The sequence below is a fragment of the Podarcis raffonei genome, chromosome 4 (genome assembly GCF_027172205.1).
Source record: "Podarcis raffonei isolate rPodRaf1 chromosome 4, rPodRaf1.pri, whole genome shotgun sequence".
Lineage (NCBI taxonomy): Eukaryota > Metazoa > Chordata > Lepidosauria > Squamata > Lacertidae > Podarcis > Podarcis raffonei.
In genome coordinates this window covers 78,495,244-78,511,462 of record NC_070605.1, presented here as the reverse complement: position 1 = coordinate 78,511,462, position 16,219 = coordinate 78,495,244, and the positions used below count along the sequence as shown (strand labels likewise).

At 43.7% G+C, this 16,219-nt stretch overlaps 1 protein-coding gene across 2 annotated transcripts in view; it reads right to left on the bottom strand.

The window, feature by feature from the left end:
- Window positions 1–12,396, bottom strand: part of LOC128411822 (parapinopsin-like) — a 49,874-nt gene extending 37,478 nt beyond the window's left edge. The window contains exons 1-2 of one of the 2 annotated variants that reach the window (XM_053384276.1): window positions 12,211–12,396; window positions 4,058–4,734 (exon numbers count right to left, since the gene is read on the bottom strand). In XM_053384276.1, the coding sequence (XP_053240251.1) occupies window positions 4,058–4,394 (337 nt within the window). In that variant the 5' untranslated portion in view covers window positions 4,395–4,734; window positions 12,211–12,396. Of the gene's footprint in view, window positions 1–4,057; window positions 4,735–12,016; window positions 12,159–12,210 lie in introns of those variants that run through there. The other variant, XM_053384277.1, reaches the window with a different exon arrangement.
- Window positions 12,397–16,219: the final 3,823 nt, after the last annotated feature.

Sequence of the window (16,219 nt, the reverse complement as noted above, 5' to 3'; positions counted from 1 at the left end):
AAAACCACGGGGCTGTCCGGGCTCCATGCAATCGGAGAGGGCGCTTCGGAGCCAAACAGTCAATAGCCCTGGTTAACTCCGCATTCCAGCGGGCCACCAGGGAATCAGCTGAAAGGCCATCAACATGGGATAAAGCATCCCCTACCACTCTCTGGAAACCATTTGGATCCATTAAGTGGCGGGGGCGGACCATCCGAATTGGTCCCACCTCCCTGCAGAGGGGATGGGTCGCAGAGAAGTCCAGTTGCACCAGGAAGTGATCTGACCATGGCACTTCTTTCGTTTCGCTTTTACTTAGTGTCAGATCACCAACATCCATAGAGGTAAACACCAGGTCCAAGGCATGTCCGCGGCTATGGGTTGGGCCAGACTTATTCAGGGACAGCCCCATGGAGGCCATGCTTTCCACGAAGTCCCGAGCGGCCCCTTGTAAGGTCGTGTCGGCATGGATGTTAAAATCCCCTAGGACGACCAAGCTAGGTGTCTCCAGGAGAACATCCGCCACGACCTGAAGCAGCTCGGGCAGGGAATCCTTGGTGCAGCGGGGAGGTCGGTACACCAAAAGGAATCCTGTACTGCCCCTATTGCCCAACTTCCAGAACATGCACTCGGAAAACTGGGTCTTCCCAATAGGACGCCTGGTGCAAACTAATGACTTCCTAAAAATCACTGCAACCCCCCCTCCCCGCCCACATGACCTGGGTTGCTGTGCGTAAGAGAAACCTGGTGGACAAGCAGCGGCAAGGACAGGCCCATCTGCTTCATCCAACCAAGTCTCTGTTACACATGCCAGGTCAAGTCCTCCATCCATGATCAAGTCATGGATGGCAGTGGTCTTATGAGTCATTGACCTGGCATTGCACAGCAGCACCTTCAGGTCATGTGGGTATCCCTTGCTGATTCTAGTATCCATCCGGTCAGGACCAGACCCGGAGGCAGGAATAGTCCTCAGACAACGACTAAACCTGCCCCCTCTGTAATGACGTGGTCTAGTCTTAGCGTAACTCCTCCTCCTACCCGTGATCACTGAGATCGGTTGCCCCAGTGCATCCCCCCCTGTGGAACATGCCCCAGCCATTTTGTGGGCTGGGGCCCACTCCCCGGCAGCCCTGACCCCTCCCCCTAAGAACAAAATAACACCTTAAACAAACAAACAAAACCAATAAAACAATACAAACAAAAAAATAATAATGTAAAAATTACAAAAACATCAAAATAAAAATAAAAAAATTCCCCAAGCCCAACCAAACATCCATCCCACCCCCACCCGCCACATACAAAAAATCCAAAAGAAAAATTTTAAAAACATTTTAAAACCACTCTAAAAACACTCTGTGCCCCCCTGGCAGTAACAACTGTCCTGGTGAGGCCTGTCAGGCCCTGCCCTGGGCCAGGTGGTAAGTGGCAGGAGCAGGGCCCTCAGGCACTCACACAGGGGAGTCCTCCTGGGCAGCAGGCAGCAAGCACCACGCAGTCCTTACGAGGCCCCAGGCCCCGCCCCAGGCCAGATGGTAAGTGGCAGGAAGGAGCAGGGCCCTCAGGCACTCACACAGGGGAGTCCTCCTGGGCCTCTCTTCTCTCACAATAATTTATGCCCACAAAGAAAACATTCAGTATGAACCACACTTTCATTCATCTGACAGGGATGATATAGTTTATTCAAGATGAAGAATACCAGGCAGAAGAATGCCAGGTAATTTGGAATTACGTGGCTGAGAATTTTCTCAAATTACATTCTTCCTCTTGAAGCTGAATTGACAAGTGTGTCATGCTTTGATCTACAAAGACAGGTGTGTTGAGTGTCTTTCCTAGCATCAGTAGAAGTGGGCAGAAATGAGGAACCAGGCATAAAATGCCTACATTTCTAGATAAATTAGTACAGACCAAATTGCAAGAGGTTATTGTTTGATGGCAGTGGATTAAAGAAAGTCTAATGGGCATGTGCTCCAAGAGGTCGACTTTAGATTACACATTAAGACAGGATGGCCTTCCCAGTGTAGCTAGATTGCAGTCCTCATCATCCCTGGCCATTAGCCATGCTGACAAGGGCTAGTGGGAGCTAGGGTCCAGCAACATCTGAGGGGGCCACCAGGTCACCACCATTGTTGTAAGAGGAGGGATACCAAGAATGGAAGAGAGGCAATTCAACATTCTTCATTTTCTTTGTTCATTCATGAGTTATATGTGCAAAGCGGGTGGGAACGCGATACATACTCTTCAGTGACTTCTGTAAAAGAACTTAATCACCCTGTTCACACATTTTACAGGACATCTCTGACCCGGTGGATTCTGCTTCCAACCAAAGTCAGATGAGGTGAAACTTTTGTGTTTTATTAACGGCTTTATTGTGCAAGGGCATTGGGCCAGAAGGTTGACCGGGAAACCTGCCTCCTAACCAATGAAGCAAGCATCTGTCTCCATAGCAGTCTTCCCTTTTGGTGTGAGAAGGACTGTTAACTTAATGGAAGATTATGAAAGCAGCCGTGACTAGCAGGACAAAATCAGTTCATAAGTCAGAGGGGAACCCATAATTTCTTACGAATAGGCTCCTTGCTACTTTCTGAACAGCAGGGGAGGGAGACTATAATAAGGACCTATTATCTTGCTGTTCTAACCATAGCTGTTGCTGTACCTGTACAAAGGCAGTCAGTTATGCTGCTATTATAGATTGATCTTAGCAATAAAGCTGTTGGGGAGATTGTCGTTGGAATAACGCATGAGGGGGCTATGGGACTATGCAGGGTAGACCATCCTGCATACGCCAACATGCAAAACTGCCAGTCCCCCACTACTGATGGATTCCATGTGTCTACTGATATATGCACACAAAGGTCCTCCATGGGAGGGTGACCCTGGCCCTGTCTTACAAACATATATCAGTATGTAGACAGAGCCCTTTCACAGAATATCTGCATGTGTGTAGCAAAAAGCTATGTGCATCATGTGCAGAAGTTGGAGGTAGCCAATGCATTCTTGTAGCCCATGCAATCTTATTACTACCACACAGTCATATTCTTTCAAAGTGTGGATCTTCCTTATGTGGCTGCTAAAGCTGTGGAGAAACCATTGCTTCACCACATGATAAAGGGTAAAGGTAAAGGGACCCCTGACCATTAGGTCCAGTCGTGACCGACTCTGGGGTTGCGGTGCTCATCTCGCTTTATTGGCCAAGGGAGCCGGTGTACAGCTTCCGGGTCATGTGGCCAGCATGACTAAGCCACTTCTGGCAAACCAGAGCAGCACACGGAAACACTGTTTACCTTCCCACCAGAGCGGTACCTATTTATCTACTTGCACTTTAATGTGGTTTCAAACTGCTAGGTGGGCAGGAGCAGGGACCGAGCAATGGGAGCTCACCCCATCCATCACAGGGATTTGATAAGTGTGTGATAATCAGCGAGAGAAAAACCATCCTGCCATTGGCTAGTTGGCAACCAGACACCTGCTTCATTGGTTCAACAGTCACCAAGCCGACATATTTCAGGACGAAACAAAATTGTGTGTGTGTTTATTTGCCAATGGCAAGCAGTAAGCAGAATGAAAGTGCTTATATCTTCACGTGTCCATGAAACCTTCCTTGCAACCCCAGCAGCACCAAAAAAAGCAAAACTATCTGAAACCCCAGAAAGGGAATAATCTTTCCCCAGCCCACCTGTGCTATGGGACACATAATTCAGCCCTAAGATTATGCTCAGGACAATTATGCCCAATAAAGATGTGTGATTCAGAGCTTGGAATAAAAATGTGGATTGAGCTACAAACATCTAACCAGCCTAGGTTTGTATTCATCTAAGTTTTACTACTGAAATTAATGAACATGACTGAATTGGGTCCATTCATTTCAATGGGTCTGTTCTGAGTAATACTTGGTTGAATACCACCCAGGATTTATTTACAAATCATCTTCTTGTAGAAATGGGTTCCTAGCTGCCAACTTTTCCCTTTTCTTGCCAGGAATCCTATTCAGAATAAGGGAATTTCCCTTTAAAAAAAGGGAAACGTTGACAGCTTTGAATGGGTTACCAAAGCAGTGAAAAGTAAGCTTCCAAACTCTTACCGAAACAGGAATTGACAAAGCCGTACCACCGGCAGCCATGCTCCCCTCCAATCCACTTGCCATAGATGTTGGATACGAAACTGAATGTGGTACCCGAGATGCACACCAACATATCGCTGGCACTGATGTTCAGCAGCAGCATGTTCACAGGGTTGCGCAGGGTTTTGAACTTGCAGAAGAGAATGAGGACGATCAAGTTATTCAAGAAGCCAAAAAGCAATATGAACCCAAGAAAAACTGCCACAATGGTGTGACCTGTTCTAGAGAGGCCAGTTCTTGGTTCATCTGTAGATGTGCTGAGGTTGACTGTCAAGTTGGCACTAATTTCTGACATCATAGTAAGTGAGATAATATTGAAGAACCTTATTTCCAGATCTACCAGCTTCTGAAGGCAGCCATCTTTCCATTACCAAGTTTGGGGGCTTTATTTAGTCTGTCAATCTAATGTAGATGTTGCGTTGCTCACTTAGAAACACACTACACTGTTCCTCTCTGCCCCAACCTATTATCTGTGCAGAATAGAAGATATGAATCATTTCAACGTGTCCATGATAGCCCAAAGATAATACTTTTTTCAGAACTGCAGAGCTGTGGTTATGCCTTTTCTTCATCCCAGCTCCATAATATATTTTCATAACGCTCTACTGTGAAGCTTCTCTCATGATACTTCTGGCATCCTGTATACAAAGAGAGGAAAACATGTAAGCGTTGCAATCAAGGCAATAATTTTAAAGAAAGGCATTACATAATGTACAGTCATTACATAATTTCCCCCATTTTATTACTCTTTCACCTTTTCCTGGGTGTTTGAGTTACTAGGATTCTACAGCTGTGGTTTATCAGGGCATAAAAGGGACCCCTGACCATTAGGTCCAGTCGTGACCGACTCTGGGGTTGTGGCGCTCATCTCGCTTTATTGGCCAAGGGAGCCGGCGTTTGTCCGCAGACAGCTTCCGGGTCATGTGGCCAGCATGACTAAGCCACTTCTGGTGAACCAGAGCAGTGCACGGAAACGGCGTTTAGCTTCCCGCCAGAGAGGTACCTATTTATCTACTTGCACTTGTGATTTCAAACTGCTAGGTTGGAAGGAACAGGGACTGAGCAACGGGAGCTCACCCCGTCACGGGGATTCGAACCGCCAACCTTCTGATCGGCAAGCCCTAGGCTCTGTGGTTTAACCCACAGCGCCAGCCGCGTCCCTTTTATTAGGGCATAGTCACACACAAACACAGTACAGTCGTGCCTTGGAAGTCGAACAGAATCCGTTCTGGAAGTCCGTTCGACTTCCAAAATGTTCGAAAACCAAATCACGGCTTCTTCCTGCAGCCAATCAGAAGCTGCAGAAGCCCTGTCGGACGTTTGGGTTCCAAAAGTATGTTCGCAAACCAGAACAATCACTTCCGGGTTTATGGCATTCAGGAGCCAAAACGTCTGAGTACCAAGGCGTTCGGGATCCAAGGTACGACTGTACTACAATGAGTTTTTGCTATGCCTCTAAATACAAATGGGAAAGCTATGGCTCTCTACATGTCATTAGACTCCAACTCATGAATGGCCAACCTGTGGGGCAGTACCACTTTCCAAATGCTGGCATTCTTGCCAATTACCCGGACAATGCAGGAGCAGGGCAGGCTGGCAGGGCAGGGCTGGAGTGAGTTAGTAACACTTAGTTTCCATTGTGATCAATAGGAAAAGTTCGTCACAGCTAGCTTTTCAAATCACACAAATATCAATGAGACTGAAGTAGAACATACTTGCTTCAAGTCCAATCCCTTAAGTTCTTTGATTAAATTGTAATTGCTTAGTAGTCAACACAGAGAGTGGAAACAAAAGCAATTTGTAAAACAATAACATCACAAACATATAATTAACAACTCCCACTTGTTCTAAATAAATCATCTTGTTCTTAAATAACACTGAGAGTTCAGAGAGTTCTCTTTTTTTGTACTACTTAAGAACAGATTACTGAAGAGAATGGAGTAAAATGTTTGACATTTTATAAATGAGTGCTTCTAAGGCAAGGTTTTGTCTCCTGTTCCTCTCTAATAGCACATTTTTCATTTCATGTACACAACATATTACGATAAAATGGAAATGGAACATTAAAGCAGGTTGTGCTGAAGGCAGCTTAGGAGAGCATTCTTACAAACTGCACTTTCTGAGAAGTTTGCTTAGATGGTGTTACTATTTTCCTAGTGCTTTGCAGTGTATTTAGTAGTGCATAGCTGCTATCTACATTTAGGAAATGCCATGATTTCTCCCCCACCCCCCGTCAATTAGGAAACACCAGCACAATAGTGGGGTGCACAGAGCATCCATGGTTGCTGCACTGTAGTATGTGAAACCCTTAGCTGGCTTACACTGTATGGTTCTCTGCCTCTCCTCTAACCTGACAAACAACACAAGGTTTCCACAATCAAAATGGACTAGTATAGAATTCTGCAAAACTAAAACTGAACATTGCTTTTAAAAATAATGTCTTCTGGTCATTTAAGGAAGGAGGGGCTCTGCTTCTATGTAATGAATACTGAACACACTACTAAAATTAAATGGTGTGTCATCAATGAAATATGTAACATCTGTATCTTAAGTAGTGTTGCATCTGGAACAATACGAGAAAAAGCCATTACCTATGACAGGCTTCCTCCAACTCGGCCCTCCAGATGTTTTTTGGCCTACAACTCCCATGATCCCTAGCTAGCAGGACCAGTGGTCAGGGATGATGGGTACTGTAGTCTCAAAACATCTGGAGGGCCGAGTTGGAGGAAGCCTGACCTACGACCTGTGTCTACACTAGAGTCTTATTGCATAAATAGGTCTCTATGTCTGTTGTTGTCCCCTCTCCTCAATTAGGAGGTCCCCATCCACCATAAGTTCCCCAAACCCAAAACTTCATGCGGACATGCATGCAGGTATTTGTGGGTTTTGTTTTATAAAAGATGCGTTTCTGGTTATATACCTGGTTTGCAGTAAAAAAAAACAAAAACAAAAAATGTGCATGTGTGACACTCCAAGCCAGGAAACCTTAGGTCCATTGTGGGTATGTGTGCACATCTTATTTTTATTTGATTGCACAAAATAGCAGTATTTTTTTTAAAATGTGCACTACTCCTAGCTAGGTAAGGATTTGAAGCCATTCACATGAAAGGCTTCTTCTTTTCCTTTTTCAATTTCTGCCTCCTATACCTGCAATGGCAAGTTTTATTTTATTTTTTATTGCAGCTGTTTCATGCAAGAGAGCTGTTTTAAAAAGAAAAACACCAGAACTTGCCTTCAGCAATAACCAGTGGAAAAAGGCAGGCTGCATATTCTTCCTGTAGGTCGATGGAAACAAAATAGAAGGGAGGCAGGTTGATAGAAGGAACCCAGCGATAGGTCACCACCCATGTAAAAATAAATAAATGACCCAGCGATACAATGTGTTCCACTGCATCCATTAGGTGGTAACATGACATTTTATGTTGCATTTTCCTCCCTTATTGGATTATCTGTAGCTCAAGAAACCCCAAATTCATCAGGGAGAAAGTGCAGCCTACCACTTGGATAAGGACATTGTGTGGATGCCACAAAAGCAATAGAGAGAGACACAAGCAGCTTAAAATCTATGTCAAACTTCAGTTTGAATCATGATATGCTATCTCCACACACACACATTTCAGCAAATTTCACCTGTCAATCATATTCTATCCGATTTCAGTTAAACATATTTATTTATACTGAGTTATCCAGCAGTAATTAAAATGCAAATTTCAGAGTGCAAGTTAAGTATTTTAATTTCAAAATGGTTCTCTGGACATTTCCATGAAAAAAGGGTTTGCTAAATTTAGTAAAGGGGCTTGCTAGACCATATTGAAAGTGTGCCTTGTTGGTTGTTTTGGTTGCATCTGTCCAATTTAAAAAGGGGAATGATTAAGAAGATCTGAACAGAATTTCCAGGTGTCGTAAGATCCCAAATCCTGGCTATGTCCTGTATACTGCAAACTTTAACAACAGGAAAACAGGTTAAATCTGAACATCTAAATATCCCAGGTCAAACATGGGTGACATCTGTCAAGTTAAGCACAGCACGGAATTGCAAATCGCAAAGTGAAGTAAGCAAATTAAGCTCAAATGAACAAAAAACAATGAAGAAAAAATATTTATGATTTAGGGTGACCTCTGGCATAACATTTTTGTTTATATCGGGGGCTCTTCTCCAAGTTAATTGTCTTTCTTAAAAGAAATGTTTAGCCTTAAGCTCCTTACACACATGTGCATATAAATGGAGCAAGTCTGAATTTATAGCAAATCTGTTCCTTGAGATTCCCAAGCGAGCTAAAGACCTAACTACGTGATTGTGTTTAACAAATCCCTGATAGCCACTCATTTCTGCAAACAGCAGCTTTGGGGTGGGAGAAACAGCCTAAACATTCCCACTCAGAAATAAATTATACAGAATTCAACAGGATTATTCCCAGGGAGGTGAAGTCAGAGTTGCAGGCTAAATTTTTCTGCCTGCCCACATGCCACTTCTTTGTTCAAAATTGCCAGTTCCCAAAGTTGTTTCTGCTTAGAAATTGCATTATTTTTGTGGCTTCCTGGTTATTAAACTGATGAGAAACAGGAAAAAGTCTCCACACCCCACAGTTTTAATCCAGTATCCGTTTTTTTAAAAAAAAGGTTTAAAAAGAAGTCTCTCCCCCAAAAAAGGCTTCCCCCCCTACCTCTTAGACCTCACTCACTTTCTGCTTTCAGAATGCACAGTTACTCTACACTCTTGTGAACTAAAATCAAACTAGTAGCATCAGGTACCAACAGGTCCAGTGCATCCAGAGAACCTCTTCATTTTGAACTTTCATCTTGATTCATTTGCGGGGAGGTCAGATCACCTGGCGCCAAAGCCAAGCGCAATCCTGTGTTTTCAGGATTTCCCTCTCACTTTCCTTACAGCACCAAGTCCGAGTTTTTGGGAGGGGTGTGCAGCAGGTTTGTCACACAACAAGGCAACAAAGAATGACTTCGTTGCGCAAGGCAACCAAGAATCAACTAGAATGGCGGAGCCTGCTTTTGCCGGCTGGGATTCGAGCCCACCTGAGAACAGAGGCAATCCGGAAGCTCGCGCTCGCAGAAATAAACTTTGCAACCCTAAGCAATGCTAGTGAGTGGACTGGATACCTAACAGGTTCATTTGTAATTATGAGGGAAGTGTCCCTGTTGCTTCCCCCTCCCCTCCCTTCCTTCTTTGCTTTGAGCATTCGCTTCAGAGAGACTGTCTCGCCCAATCCTCCCCAAGACCAGCGGGATGCTCTGAAGCATTTCAAGGGACTTTAGCTCTCATCAGCAGCTCCAGAGTATGAATGCCTTTTGCGTGAACACACACACACACACACACACACACACACACACCCTCTCTGCATCCTGAGTTGCTGCTATCTGTGTAGAAGAACCAACAGCGTCAATTCCAAAAGTATCAGAAGAGATTTTTTAAAAATTGGAGAAAGAGCAGGTCTTAACATTAACAAAGATAAAACCAAGCTCCTGGTAAAAAAACAACAACCATGAACAATGGTAGTAAAAATACCTTGCAAAATGTATCAGGTCTAAAGACTGACAAGACGGTTAAGTATTTAGGTGTATGGTTAACAGCGAAGAATATAAATCTATATAAAGATAACTATTTGAAAACCTGGGAGGACATTAAAAGAAATTTGCAAATATGGGGTAGAATGAAACTTTCGTTGCTAGGCAGTGTGTTGACCATAATTATGAATGTATTACCAAGAACGTTATTTTTGTTTCTGTCACTACCGGTGATTGGCAAGACAAATTGCTTCAACAAATGGCAAAAATATATTTCTGAATATACCTGGCAAGGGAAAAAATCGAGAATAAAATATAAAATACTGACAGACACGAAAGATAGAGGTTTCTCCCTGACGGATATGAGATTATATTATGAAGCATCTTGTCTGTGTTGGTTGAAGGAATGGTTGCTATTGAAGAATCCGCATATTTTAGATTTAGAAGGTCACGATAATATTTTTGATTGACACACTTATTTGTGGTATGAAAAGGTGAAAATACATAAAGGTTTTACAAACCATATAATTAAGAAAAAATTGTACAGAATATGGGACAAATATAAAAATGTATTGGAAACTAAAATACCACTTTGGCTTTCACCTTTAGAAGCCACAGCAGTGAAAAGGAAAAATATTACGGAAAGTTGGGCGACTTATAGAAATTTATTAGGAGAGCAGGGTGGAGAATTTAGATTAAAAGTGTTTAAGGAACTACCAGGAATGTTAACAACATGGTTATAATATCATCATTTGAATGAAATATTTTAAAAGGATATGAAGTGGGGGTTTGGGAAACAACTACCATAATTAGAGACCTGTTAAACTGTAATGTTACAGTGATGTCTAAAATGTATAAGATGTTATTGGAATGGGAGACAATGGATGAACAAAGGAAATCATCAATGATCCACTGGGCAATAGATGTTGGGTCATAATATAGAAAATGGGAGCATGGGAATGATTATCAAATACGGATATAAAATTTACAGCATTTTATGGTTTAAGAGAAAATTATATGAAAATGCAATATAGATGGTATTTAACACCCAGTAGATTGGCAAAAATGTATAAATCAAAGACAAATAAGTGTTGGAAATGTAAAGAAAAAGAAGCCACTTTTTTCACATGTGGTGGTCTTGTAATAAGGTTAAAGCTTACTGGGAAATGATATATAATGAATTGAAAAAGATGTTTAAGATAACATTTGGTTTTTTAAAAAAAAACAACCAGCAGCTTTTCTATTGGTAATTGTAGGATTAGAACTACCCATACAGTACAGAAACTTATTTATGTATGAGACTACAGCTGCAAGAATATCCTTTAACCAAAAGTGGAAGGATCAAGAGGTCCCGATGAAAGAAGATTGTACGCAGAAACTAATGGGAGTATGCAGAAATGGCGAAACTTACCGGAATAGTAAGAAATCAAAACCAACTTTTTAGAAAGGAACGGAAGTGGTTTATTGAGTATTTATAAACTGTAAACAGTTCAAGACATTGGCAGGATGACTGTAAAAACCTGCAGCTTTAAAAACATATATGATATATATATGAACAGACAAATAAAAGAATAAGTTTAGGTACCGGTAATTTGGAGTATGCAGGAAAGGACGAAAATAAATGTAAGGAACCGCAAAAAGGGGGGAAGGGAGTAGAAAATTGAAAATGTTAAAACTTGGCAAAATAATTGCTGTAATGTATATAAATGAAAATTATATTTATATAAAGAGTTGCTGCCCCGGCTGCTTCCCCACTCCATGTCTGCACCATAGGAGCCAACGTCTAGGGACTTGAGGGGTCTTACCCCCCCCAATATATATATATGTTAACATATATATGTTAACATATATATATATATATGGGGGGTAAGACCCCTCAAGTCCCTAGACGTTAGCTCCTATATATGGGGGTTAACATATATATATATGGGGGGTAAGACCCCTCAAGTCCCTAGACGTTAGCTCCTATATATGGGGGGGTAAGACCCCTCAAGTCCCTAGACGTTAGCTCCTATATATGGGGGGGTAAGACCCCTCAAGTCCCTAGACGTTAGCTCCTATGGTGCAGACATGAAGTGGGAAAGTGGGAAAGCAGCCGGGGCAGCAACTCTTTATATAAATATAATTATATATATATATATGTGGAGGCTCCCCCCCCCCCGTTGATGCGCATTGCCACTCATATGGTATGCCCCGTCTTGTAATCAGTTATGCGGAGCGGGGCTTACCTGTGCGCCCCCCACCCTCATATTTTATTGGCACCTCCCGTCTGCGCGACGCGCCAACAGAAGCGTTAACCTTCCTCGCGGGATTCGCAATCAGCACGCGAGGAAACGCCGGCAGCCTTTCCCACCCGGGACCCCTTTTAAGGGAGACTCGCGAAGGTTTCCCACGTCTCACCCCTCACTCGAAAGAAACCAAGCCGACGGTCGAGGAGGAACTGTGGCGCGGCGCGTCCCGCCCGGGGGGGGGGGTGAGTCGTGTCCCACCCGCTCCGCGTCGGAGCTCCGCGGGAACCGCGCCTCCAGGGCTCTCGCCCACAGCGCCCGGACGGAGCGGCCGCTCGGAGAGGACGCGCGCCCCTTCTCACTCACCTGCTGCTGCTTCGGAGAGTCCGGGCTTCCCTCCGCGCTCGGGCTCGCTGAGGTAAGGGATTACGGCGCTTGGCGAGCCGTTTCCCCTTCCTTCGCTTCTCGCCAGCCACAACTTCCAGCTCTATCAGCGCCCTCCGCCCCCTCAAGTCCGCCCGCGCGCTTCCCTCAGCCCTGATTTTTTTGGCGGGGAGGCGACGGGAGGCGGGGTCTTCTCGGCGCTGCCCGCCCGCCTCTTTCTGGCGAAGGGACGCTGGTTGGAGGCGAGCTGCCTGGCGCAACAGGGGCCGCGCTCGGACTCCGCGCGGGAATCTTTGGGGAGCTCAGGGGAGCTCTAGAAAGTATGCGAGCGGGACTTTGCGCAGGTGCGGGCGGGGGGGGGCGGTGTGTCCTACCTGCGCGGCCGGAGGTCTGGGGAGAGAGCTGCTGAGGTCAGGGGCTGCTTTGCGCGCTCGCCAAGGGCATCTAGCTTGGCCACCGCGAGAACCCTGCCGGGCTGCGTGTACTTGAGATCTATAGAAAACACACTGTTTCTCCCAAAGAATCCTGCGGAACTGTAGTTTAAAGGGACTGGGAAATGTAGCTCTGTGATGAGTTGGCTACGTTTCTTTGTTGTTGTTTTTTAATAAAATATTTATTAAAGTTTTCCATTTTATACAAACAAAAAAAAGAAGACATAAAGAAAAGGAAAAATATTAAAAACACAAAATTTTCAAAGCCTAATTTCAAAACCATAGTTCCTTGACTTCCTCATACCTCCCCTTCTTGTTTTCTAGTTCAAATTATTTATCCAGCAAATCCTAATCTCTTAACTTCACAATTAGCTAACACCTTATTTTCTATTCAACTTCTTAAATTATTATAACTTAAACATTATTTAAACAAAAGAAAAAAAGAAAAACATTTCTTCCATATTCTTTTACCATAACAGCTAAAGACCACTTAGTTTCAATCCAACCCCCTTCAACATTCAATAATATTACAGTGTTTCTTTAAGTAGTCCTTAAATTTCTTCCAAGAGTTAGCTATGTTTCTTTGGAGGAAATGTTGCGCTTTGGCGGATTAGATGGGTTTTGGGGCTGTTGTTATGTTGCTGTAACCTCTTGATTTAAAAGCGTGCTTCATCTATGTATCTTTAATATGCGTTTTTATTTTCAAAAAATTAAGATGGTGTTCAACGTATGCAAATGAAATAGACAAAAACATCCAAATGGTGAGAAGATCCAGTGGTACCTCGGGTTACATACGCTTCAGGTTACAGACTCCGCTAACCCAGAAATAGTACCTCGGGTTAAGAACTTTGCTTCAGGATGAGAACAGAAATTGTGCGGCGGCAGCAGGAGGCCCCATTAGCTAAAGTGGTGCTTTAGGTTAAGCACAGTTTCAGGTTAAGAATGGACCTCTGGAACGAATTAAATACGTAACCAGAGGTACCACTGTACTGCCAAGAACCAGCTAGTGACTGGTCAAATATCTCTCCTCCCAAAATCTCTGTCTGGCACCTTGAAAGGGCAGGTAGTTCCCAGCAAAGCTGTGTAGCCCACTGGACTCCCAATGCCAAGTTGTTTTAGCCACAAGTGGGCCCTGGTTGCATACACACCAGAAATCACTTCTTTACTCCCAGAGTCCTGGGAGCTGTAGTTGTTAAGGGTGCTTGGAACTGCTGCTGTGTGAGGGGTAAACTGCAAGTTCCCTGGTCAGGGAAATATGCTTTAAATGTATGGTGTGTACACAGCCCATGTCCTGCATCAGGTGGGTTGCACTAGCACCATCATCTTCATGTTCTTATTTTTAAGGTTGAGGTTCATTTAAAAGGAATAAGGGGGCAGGGAGGGAAAGAAGAGGAGAGGGTGGGATAAAGGAGAAAAGCAGACGCCCAAGCAAGATTAAAAGCGGGGTCCCATTTTTCAGGTTGAGAATAAGGTTCCAGTCCTCTTTCAGTGGGATTTAGTTCTGAGACAGCATGCTTAAGAACTCTCTGCTCTAATGGGTCCTGGGTGTATGGCCCAGATCTATCAGATGCACAGTTTCATTTTAGAAAGTGGGTGCCAAAGACTTGGGCTTGGGGCGGGCAAGATTCAGGTGCCTTTACTCTATTTATATCCCATGTGTTCCTCAAGGGAGTGCTGCATACATGGCTCTAACAACTGCCATCATTTTATCCTCTTGACAGCCCACTGAGGTTGGTTATGCAGAGAGGTGGTACCTATTATTAGAGGTCTGTGGTGTCTGTTAAATAAGCCCTCTGGGGAACATGGTTGACGCCTCCAGACTCCCTGTAACAGGCATCCATAAACAAAATGCAGTGATCCCAAATTAATGTAGGTAAGGAGAGCTTGCAAAAGTGCTGTTGGCTTCTAGTCGAGGTGAATAAATGTGTAGGGTGGTTCTGAGCAGCTGGGAGCAGGGAAGAAAGGCAAACGCCGCAGATTAGTCAGTTTATTTCTAGGAGCAGAAGAAATCAAAGACTGCAGATTAACAGTGTAATCCTGATTGTAAATTGATTCCCTCCCTTGTCACAGCACTTAACAATGGCAGAACTAGTACAGCTGTGGCCCAGTCTCCTACTCACTGTAAATACCCGCCTGCAATGACTTACAGAAAGCGGATTTCTTCTTATCTCGCAGCATCTCTGGAAGGCTGGCTCTCTTTTGCACCAGTAATCCTCTCCACCACTGAGGAGGAACAGCCAGCTAGGAAAAGAAATGCAGGAGGAAGAGAGAGAGAGAGGAGGGAAAGCCTGGGTGAGTGGAGGCTTGAGAGAGGAAGGACGATGTAGATTAGAGGTGGGCAGAAGATGAGGACCTTTTGGTGGATCTCCTGAGTTAGATCTCTGAGCTAAGCAGGAGTTTGACAAAGCAAAGCTTCATGAGCCTATTCTCGCTTGCTTGTACAACTTGTACATAAGTGGAATAGGTTTTTTTATGCCTCAGGAATGAGGAGGAAAAGGTTCCCGGGAAAAAATAGGAATTCATGCAATGAAAACAAGCCCCTGGGTTTGCATAGGTGCCCAGAGGCACCTTGTTCGACAATGCCTTTGTTTTTCCTCCTTTGCACCTGGTTCAAGTTAGTGGACCTCAGGGTTCTGGTGGGAAGCAAAGGAGATCCCACAAACCTAAATGACCTACCCCTAGGCTTTTCTCTGCCACTGTCTGGAACAAGGGTTTGGGGGCACAGGGACATCAACAACGTTTTCTTGGGCCATAGCACAACAAAGCCGAGCACTAACTAAACTTGGTACATATCATTTATGGTGGGAATGTTAGTTGCCGCAAGGTTTTGGGGGTTTAATTTTGACAGAAAGGATAAATGTTACTAAAGAAGCTGTTGTTTGTTGCCCAAAATTAATGTTGCTGAAAATTTTTGATGATGCCGATGTAGCTATGTTATCAAAAGAATTGGTTATATATTATCTTGGCAGCACAAACAGTAATTGCAACTCAATGGGAAACAAACCATTGAATGTTTGGTACTACTCGCTATGAAATATAGCTATAATGGAGAAACAAATACATAATTTGAGATTATTTTCAAGACAATTCTTTGTCACAAGCCTGGCAAATATGGAGCTATGCTTGATGATTTGATAAAGTTTATATAATCTTTACTTGGACTTTGTTATTTTAATTCATGTGCAGCATTCTAATTTTTGTCTGTTACTATAATTGTTCTCTCTGCTTTATATACATTATAGAATGAAACAACAGTAATAAAAACTTTTACCAAAAACAAAGCAGAGCACTCTATGGAAAAAGAAAGATCTCAGTCAGGGACATTCTTAAGTTTATATAAAGCCTGCTTGCATGCATTGCAAACTTGTCCATTGTTAATCCCTGGTGAAGTAGTAGTGAGAATGTCCTCTGGGATCTGGACAGCAAAAGGCAATCCATTCTTAGAAACGCAAACTGGTGGTGTTCTTTCTTCTTCTTCTTCTTCTTCTTTTAAGCCTATCCTCTGAGACTCCCCTGCCCTATTTTTTGTGTGCATATGAATACATTAATGCAGGATCAGG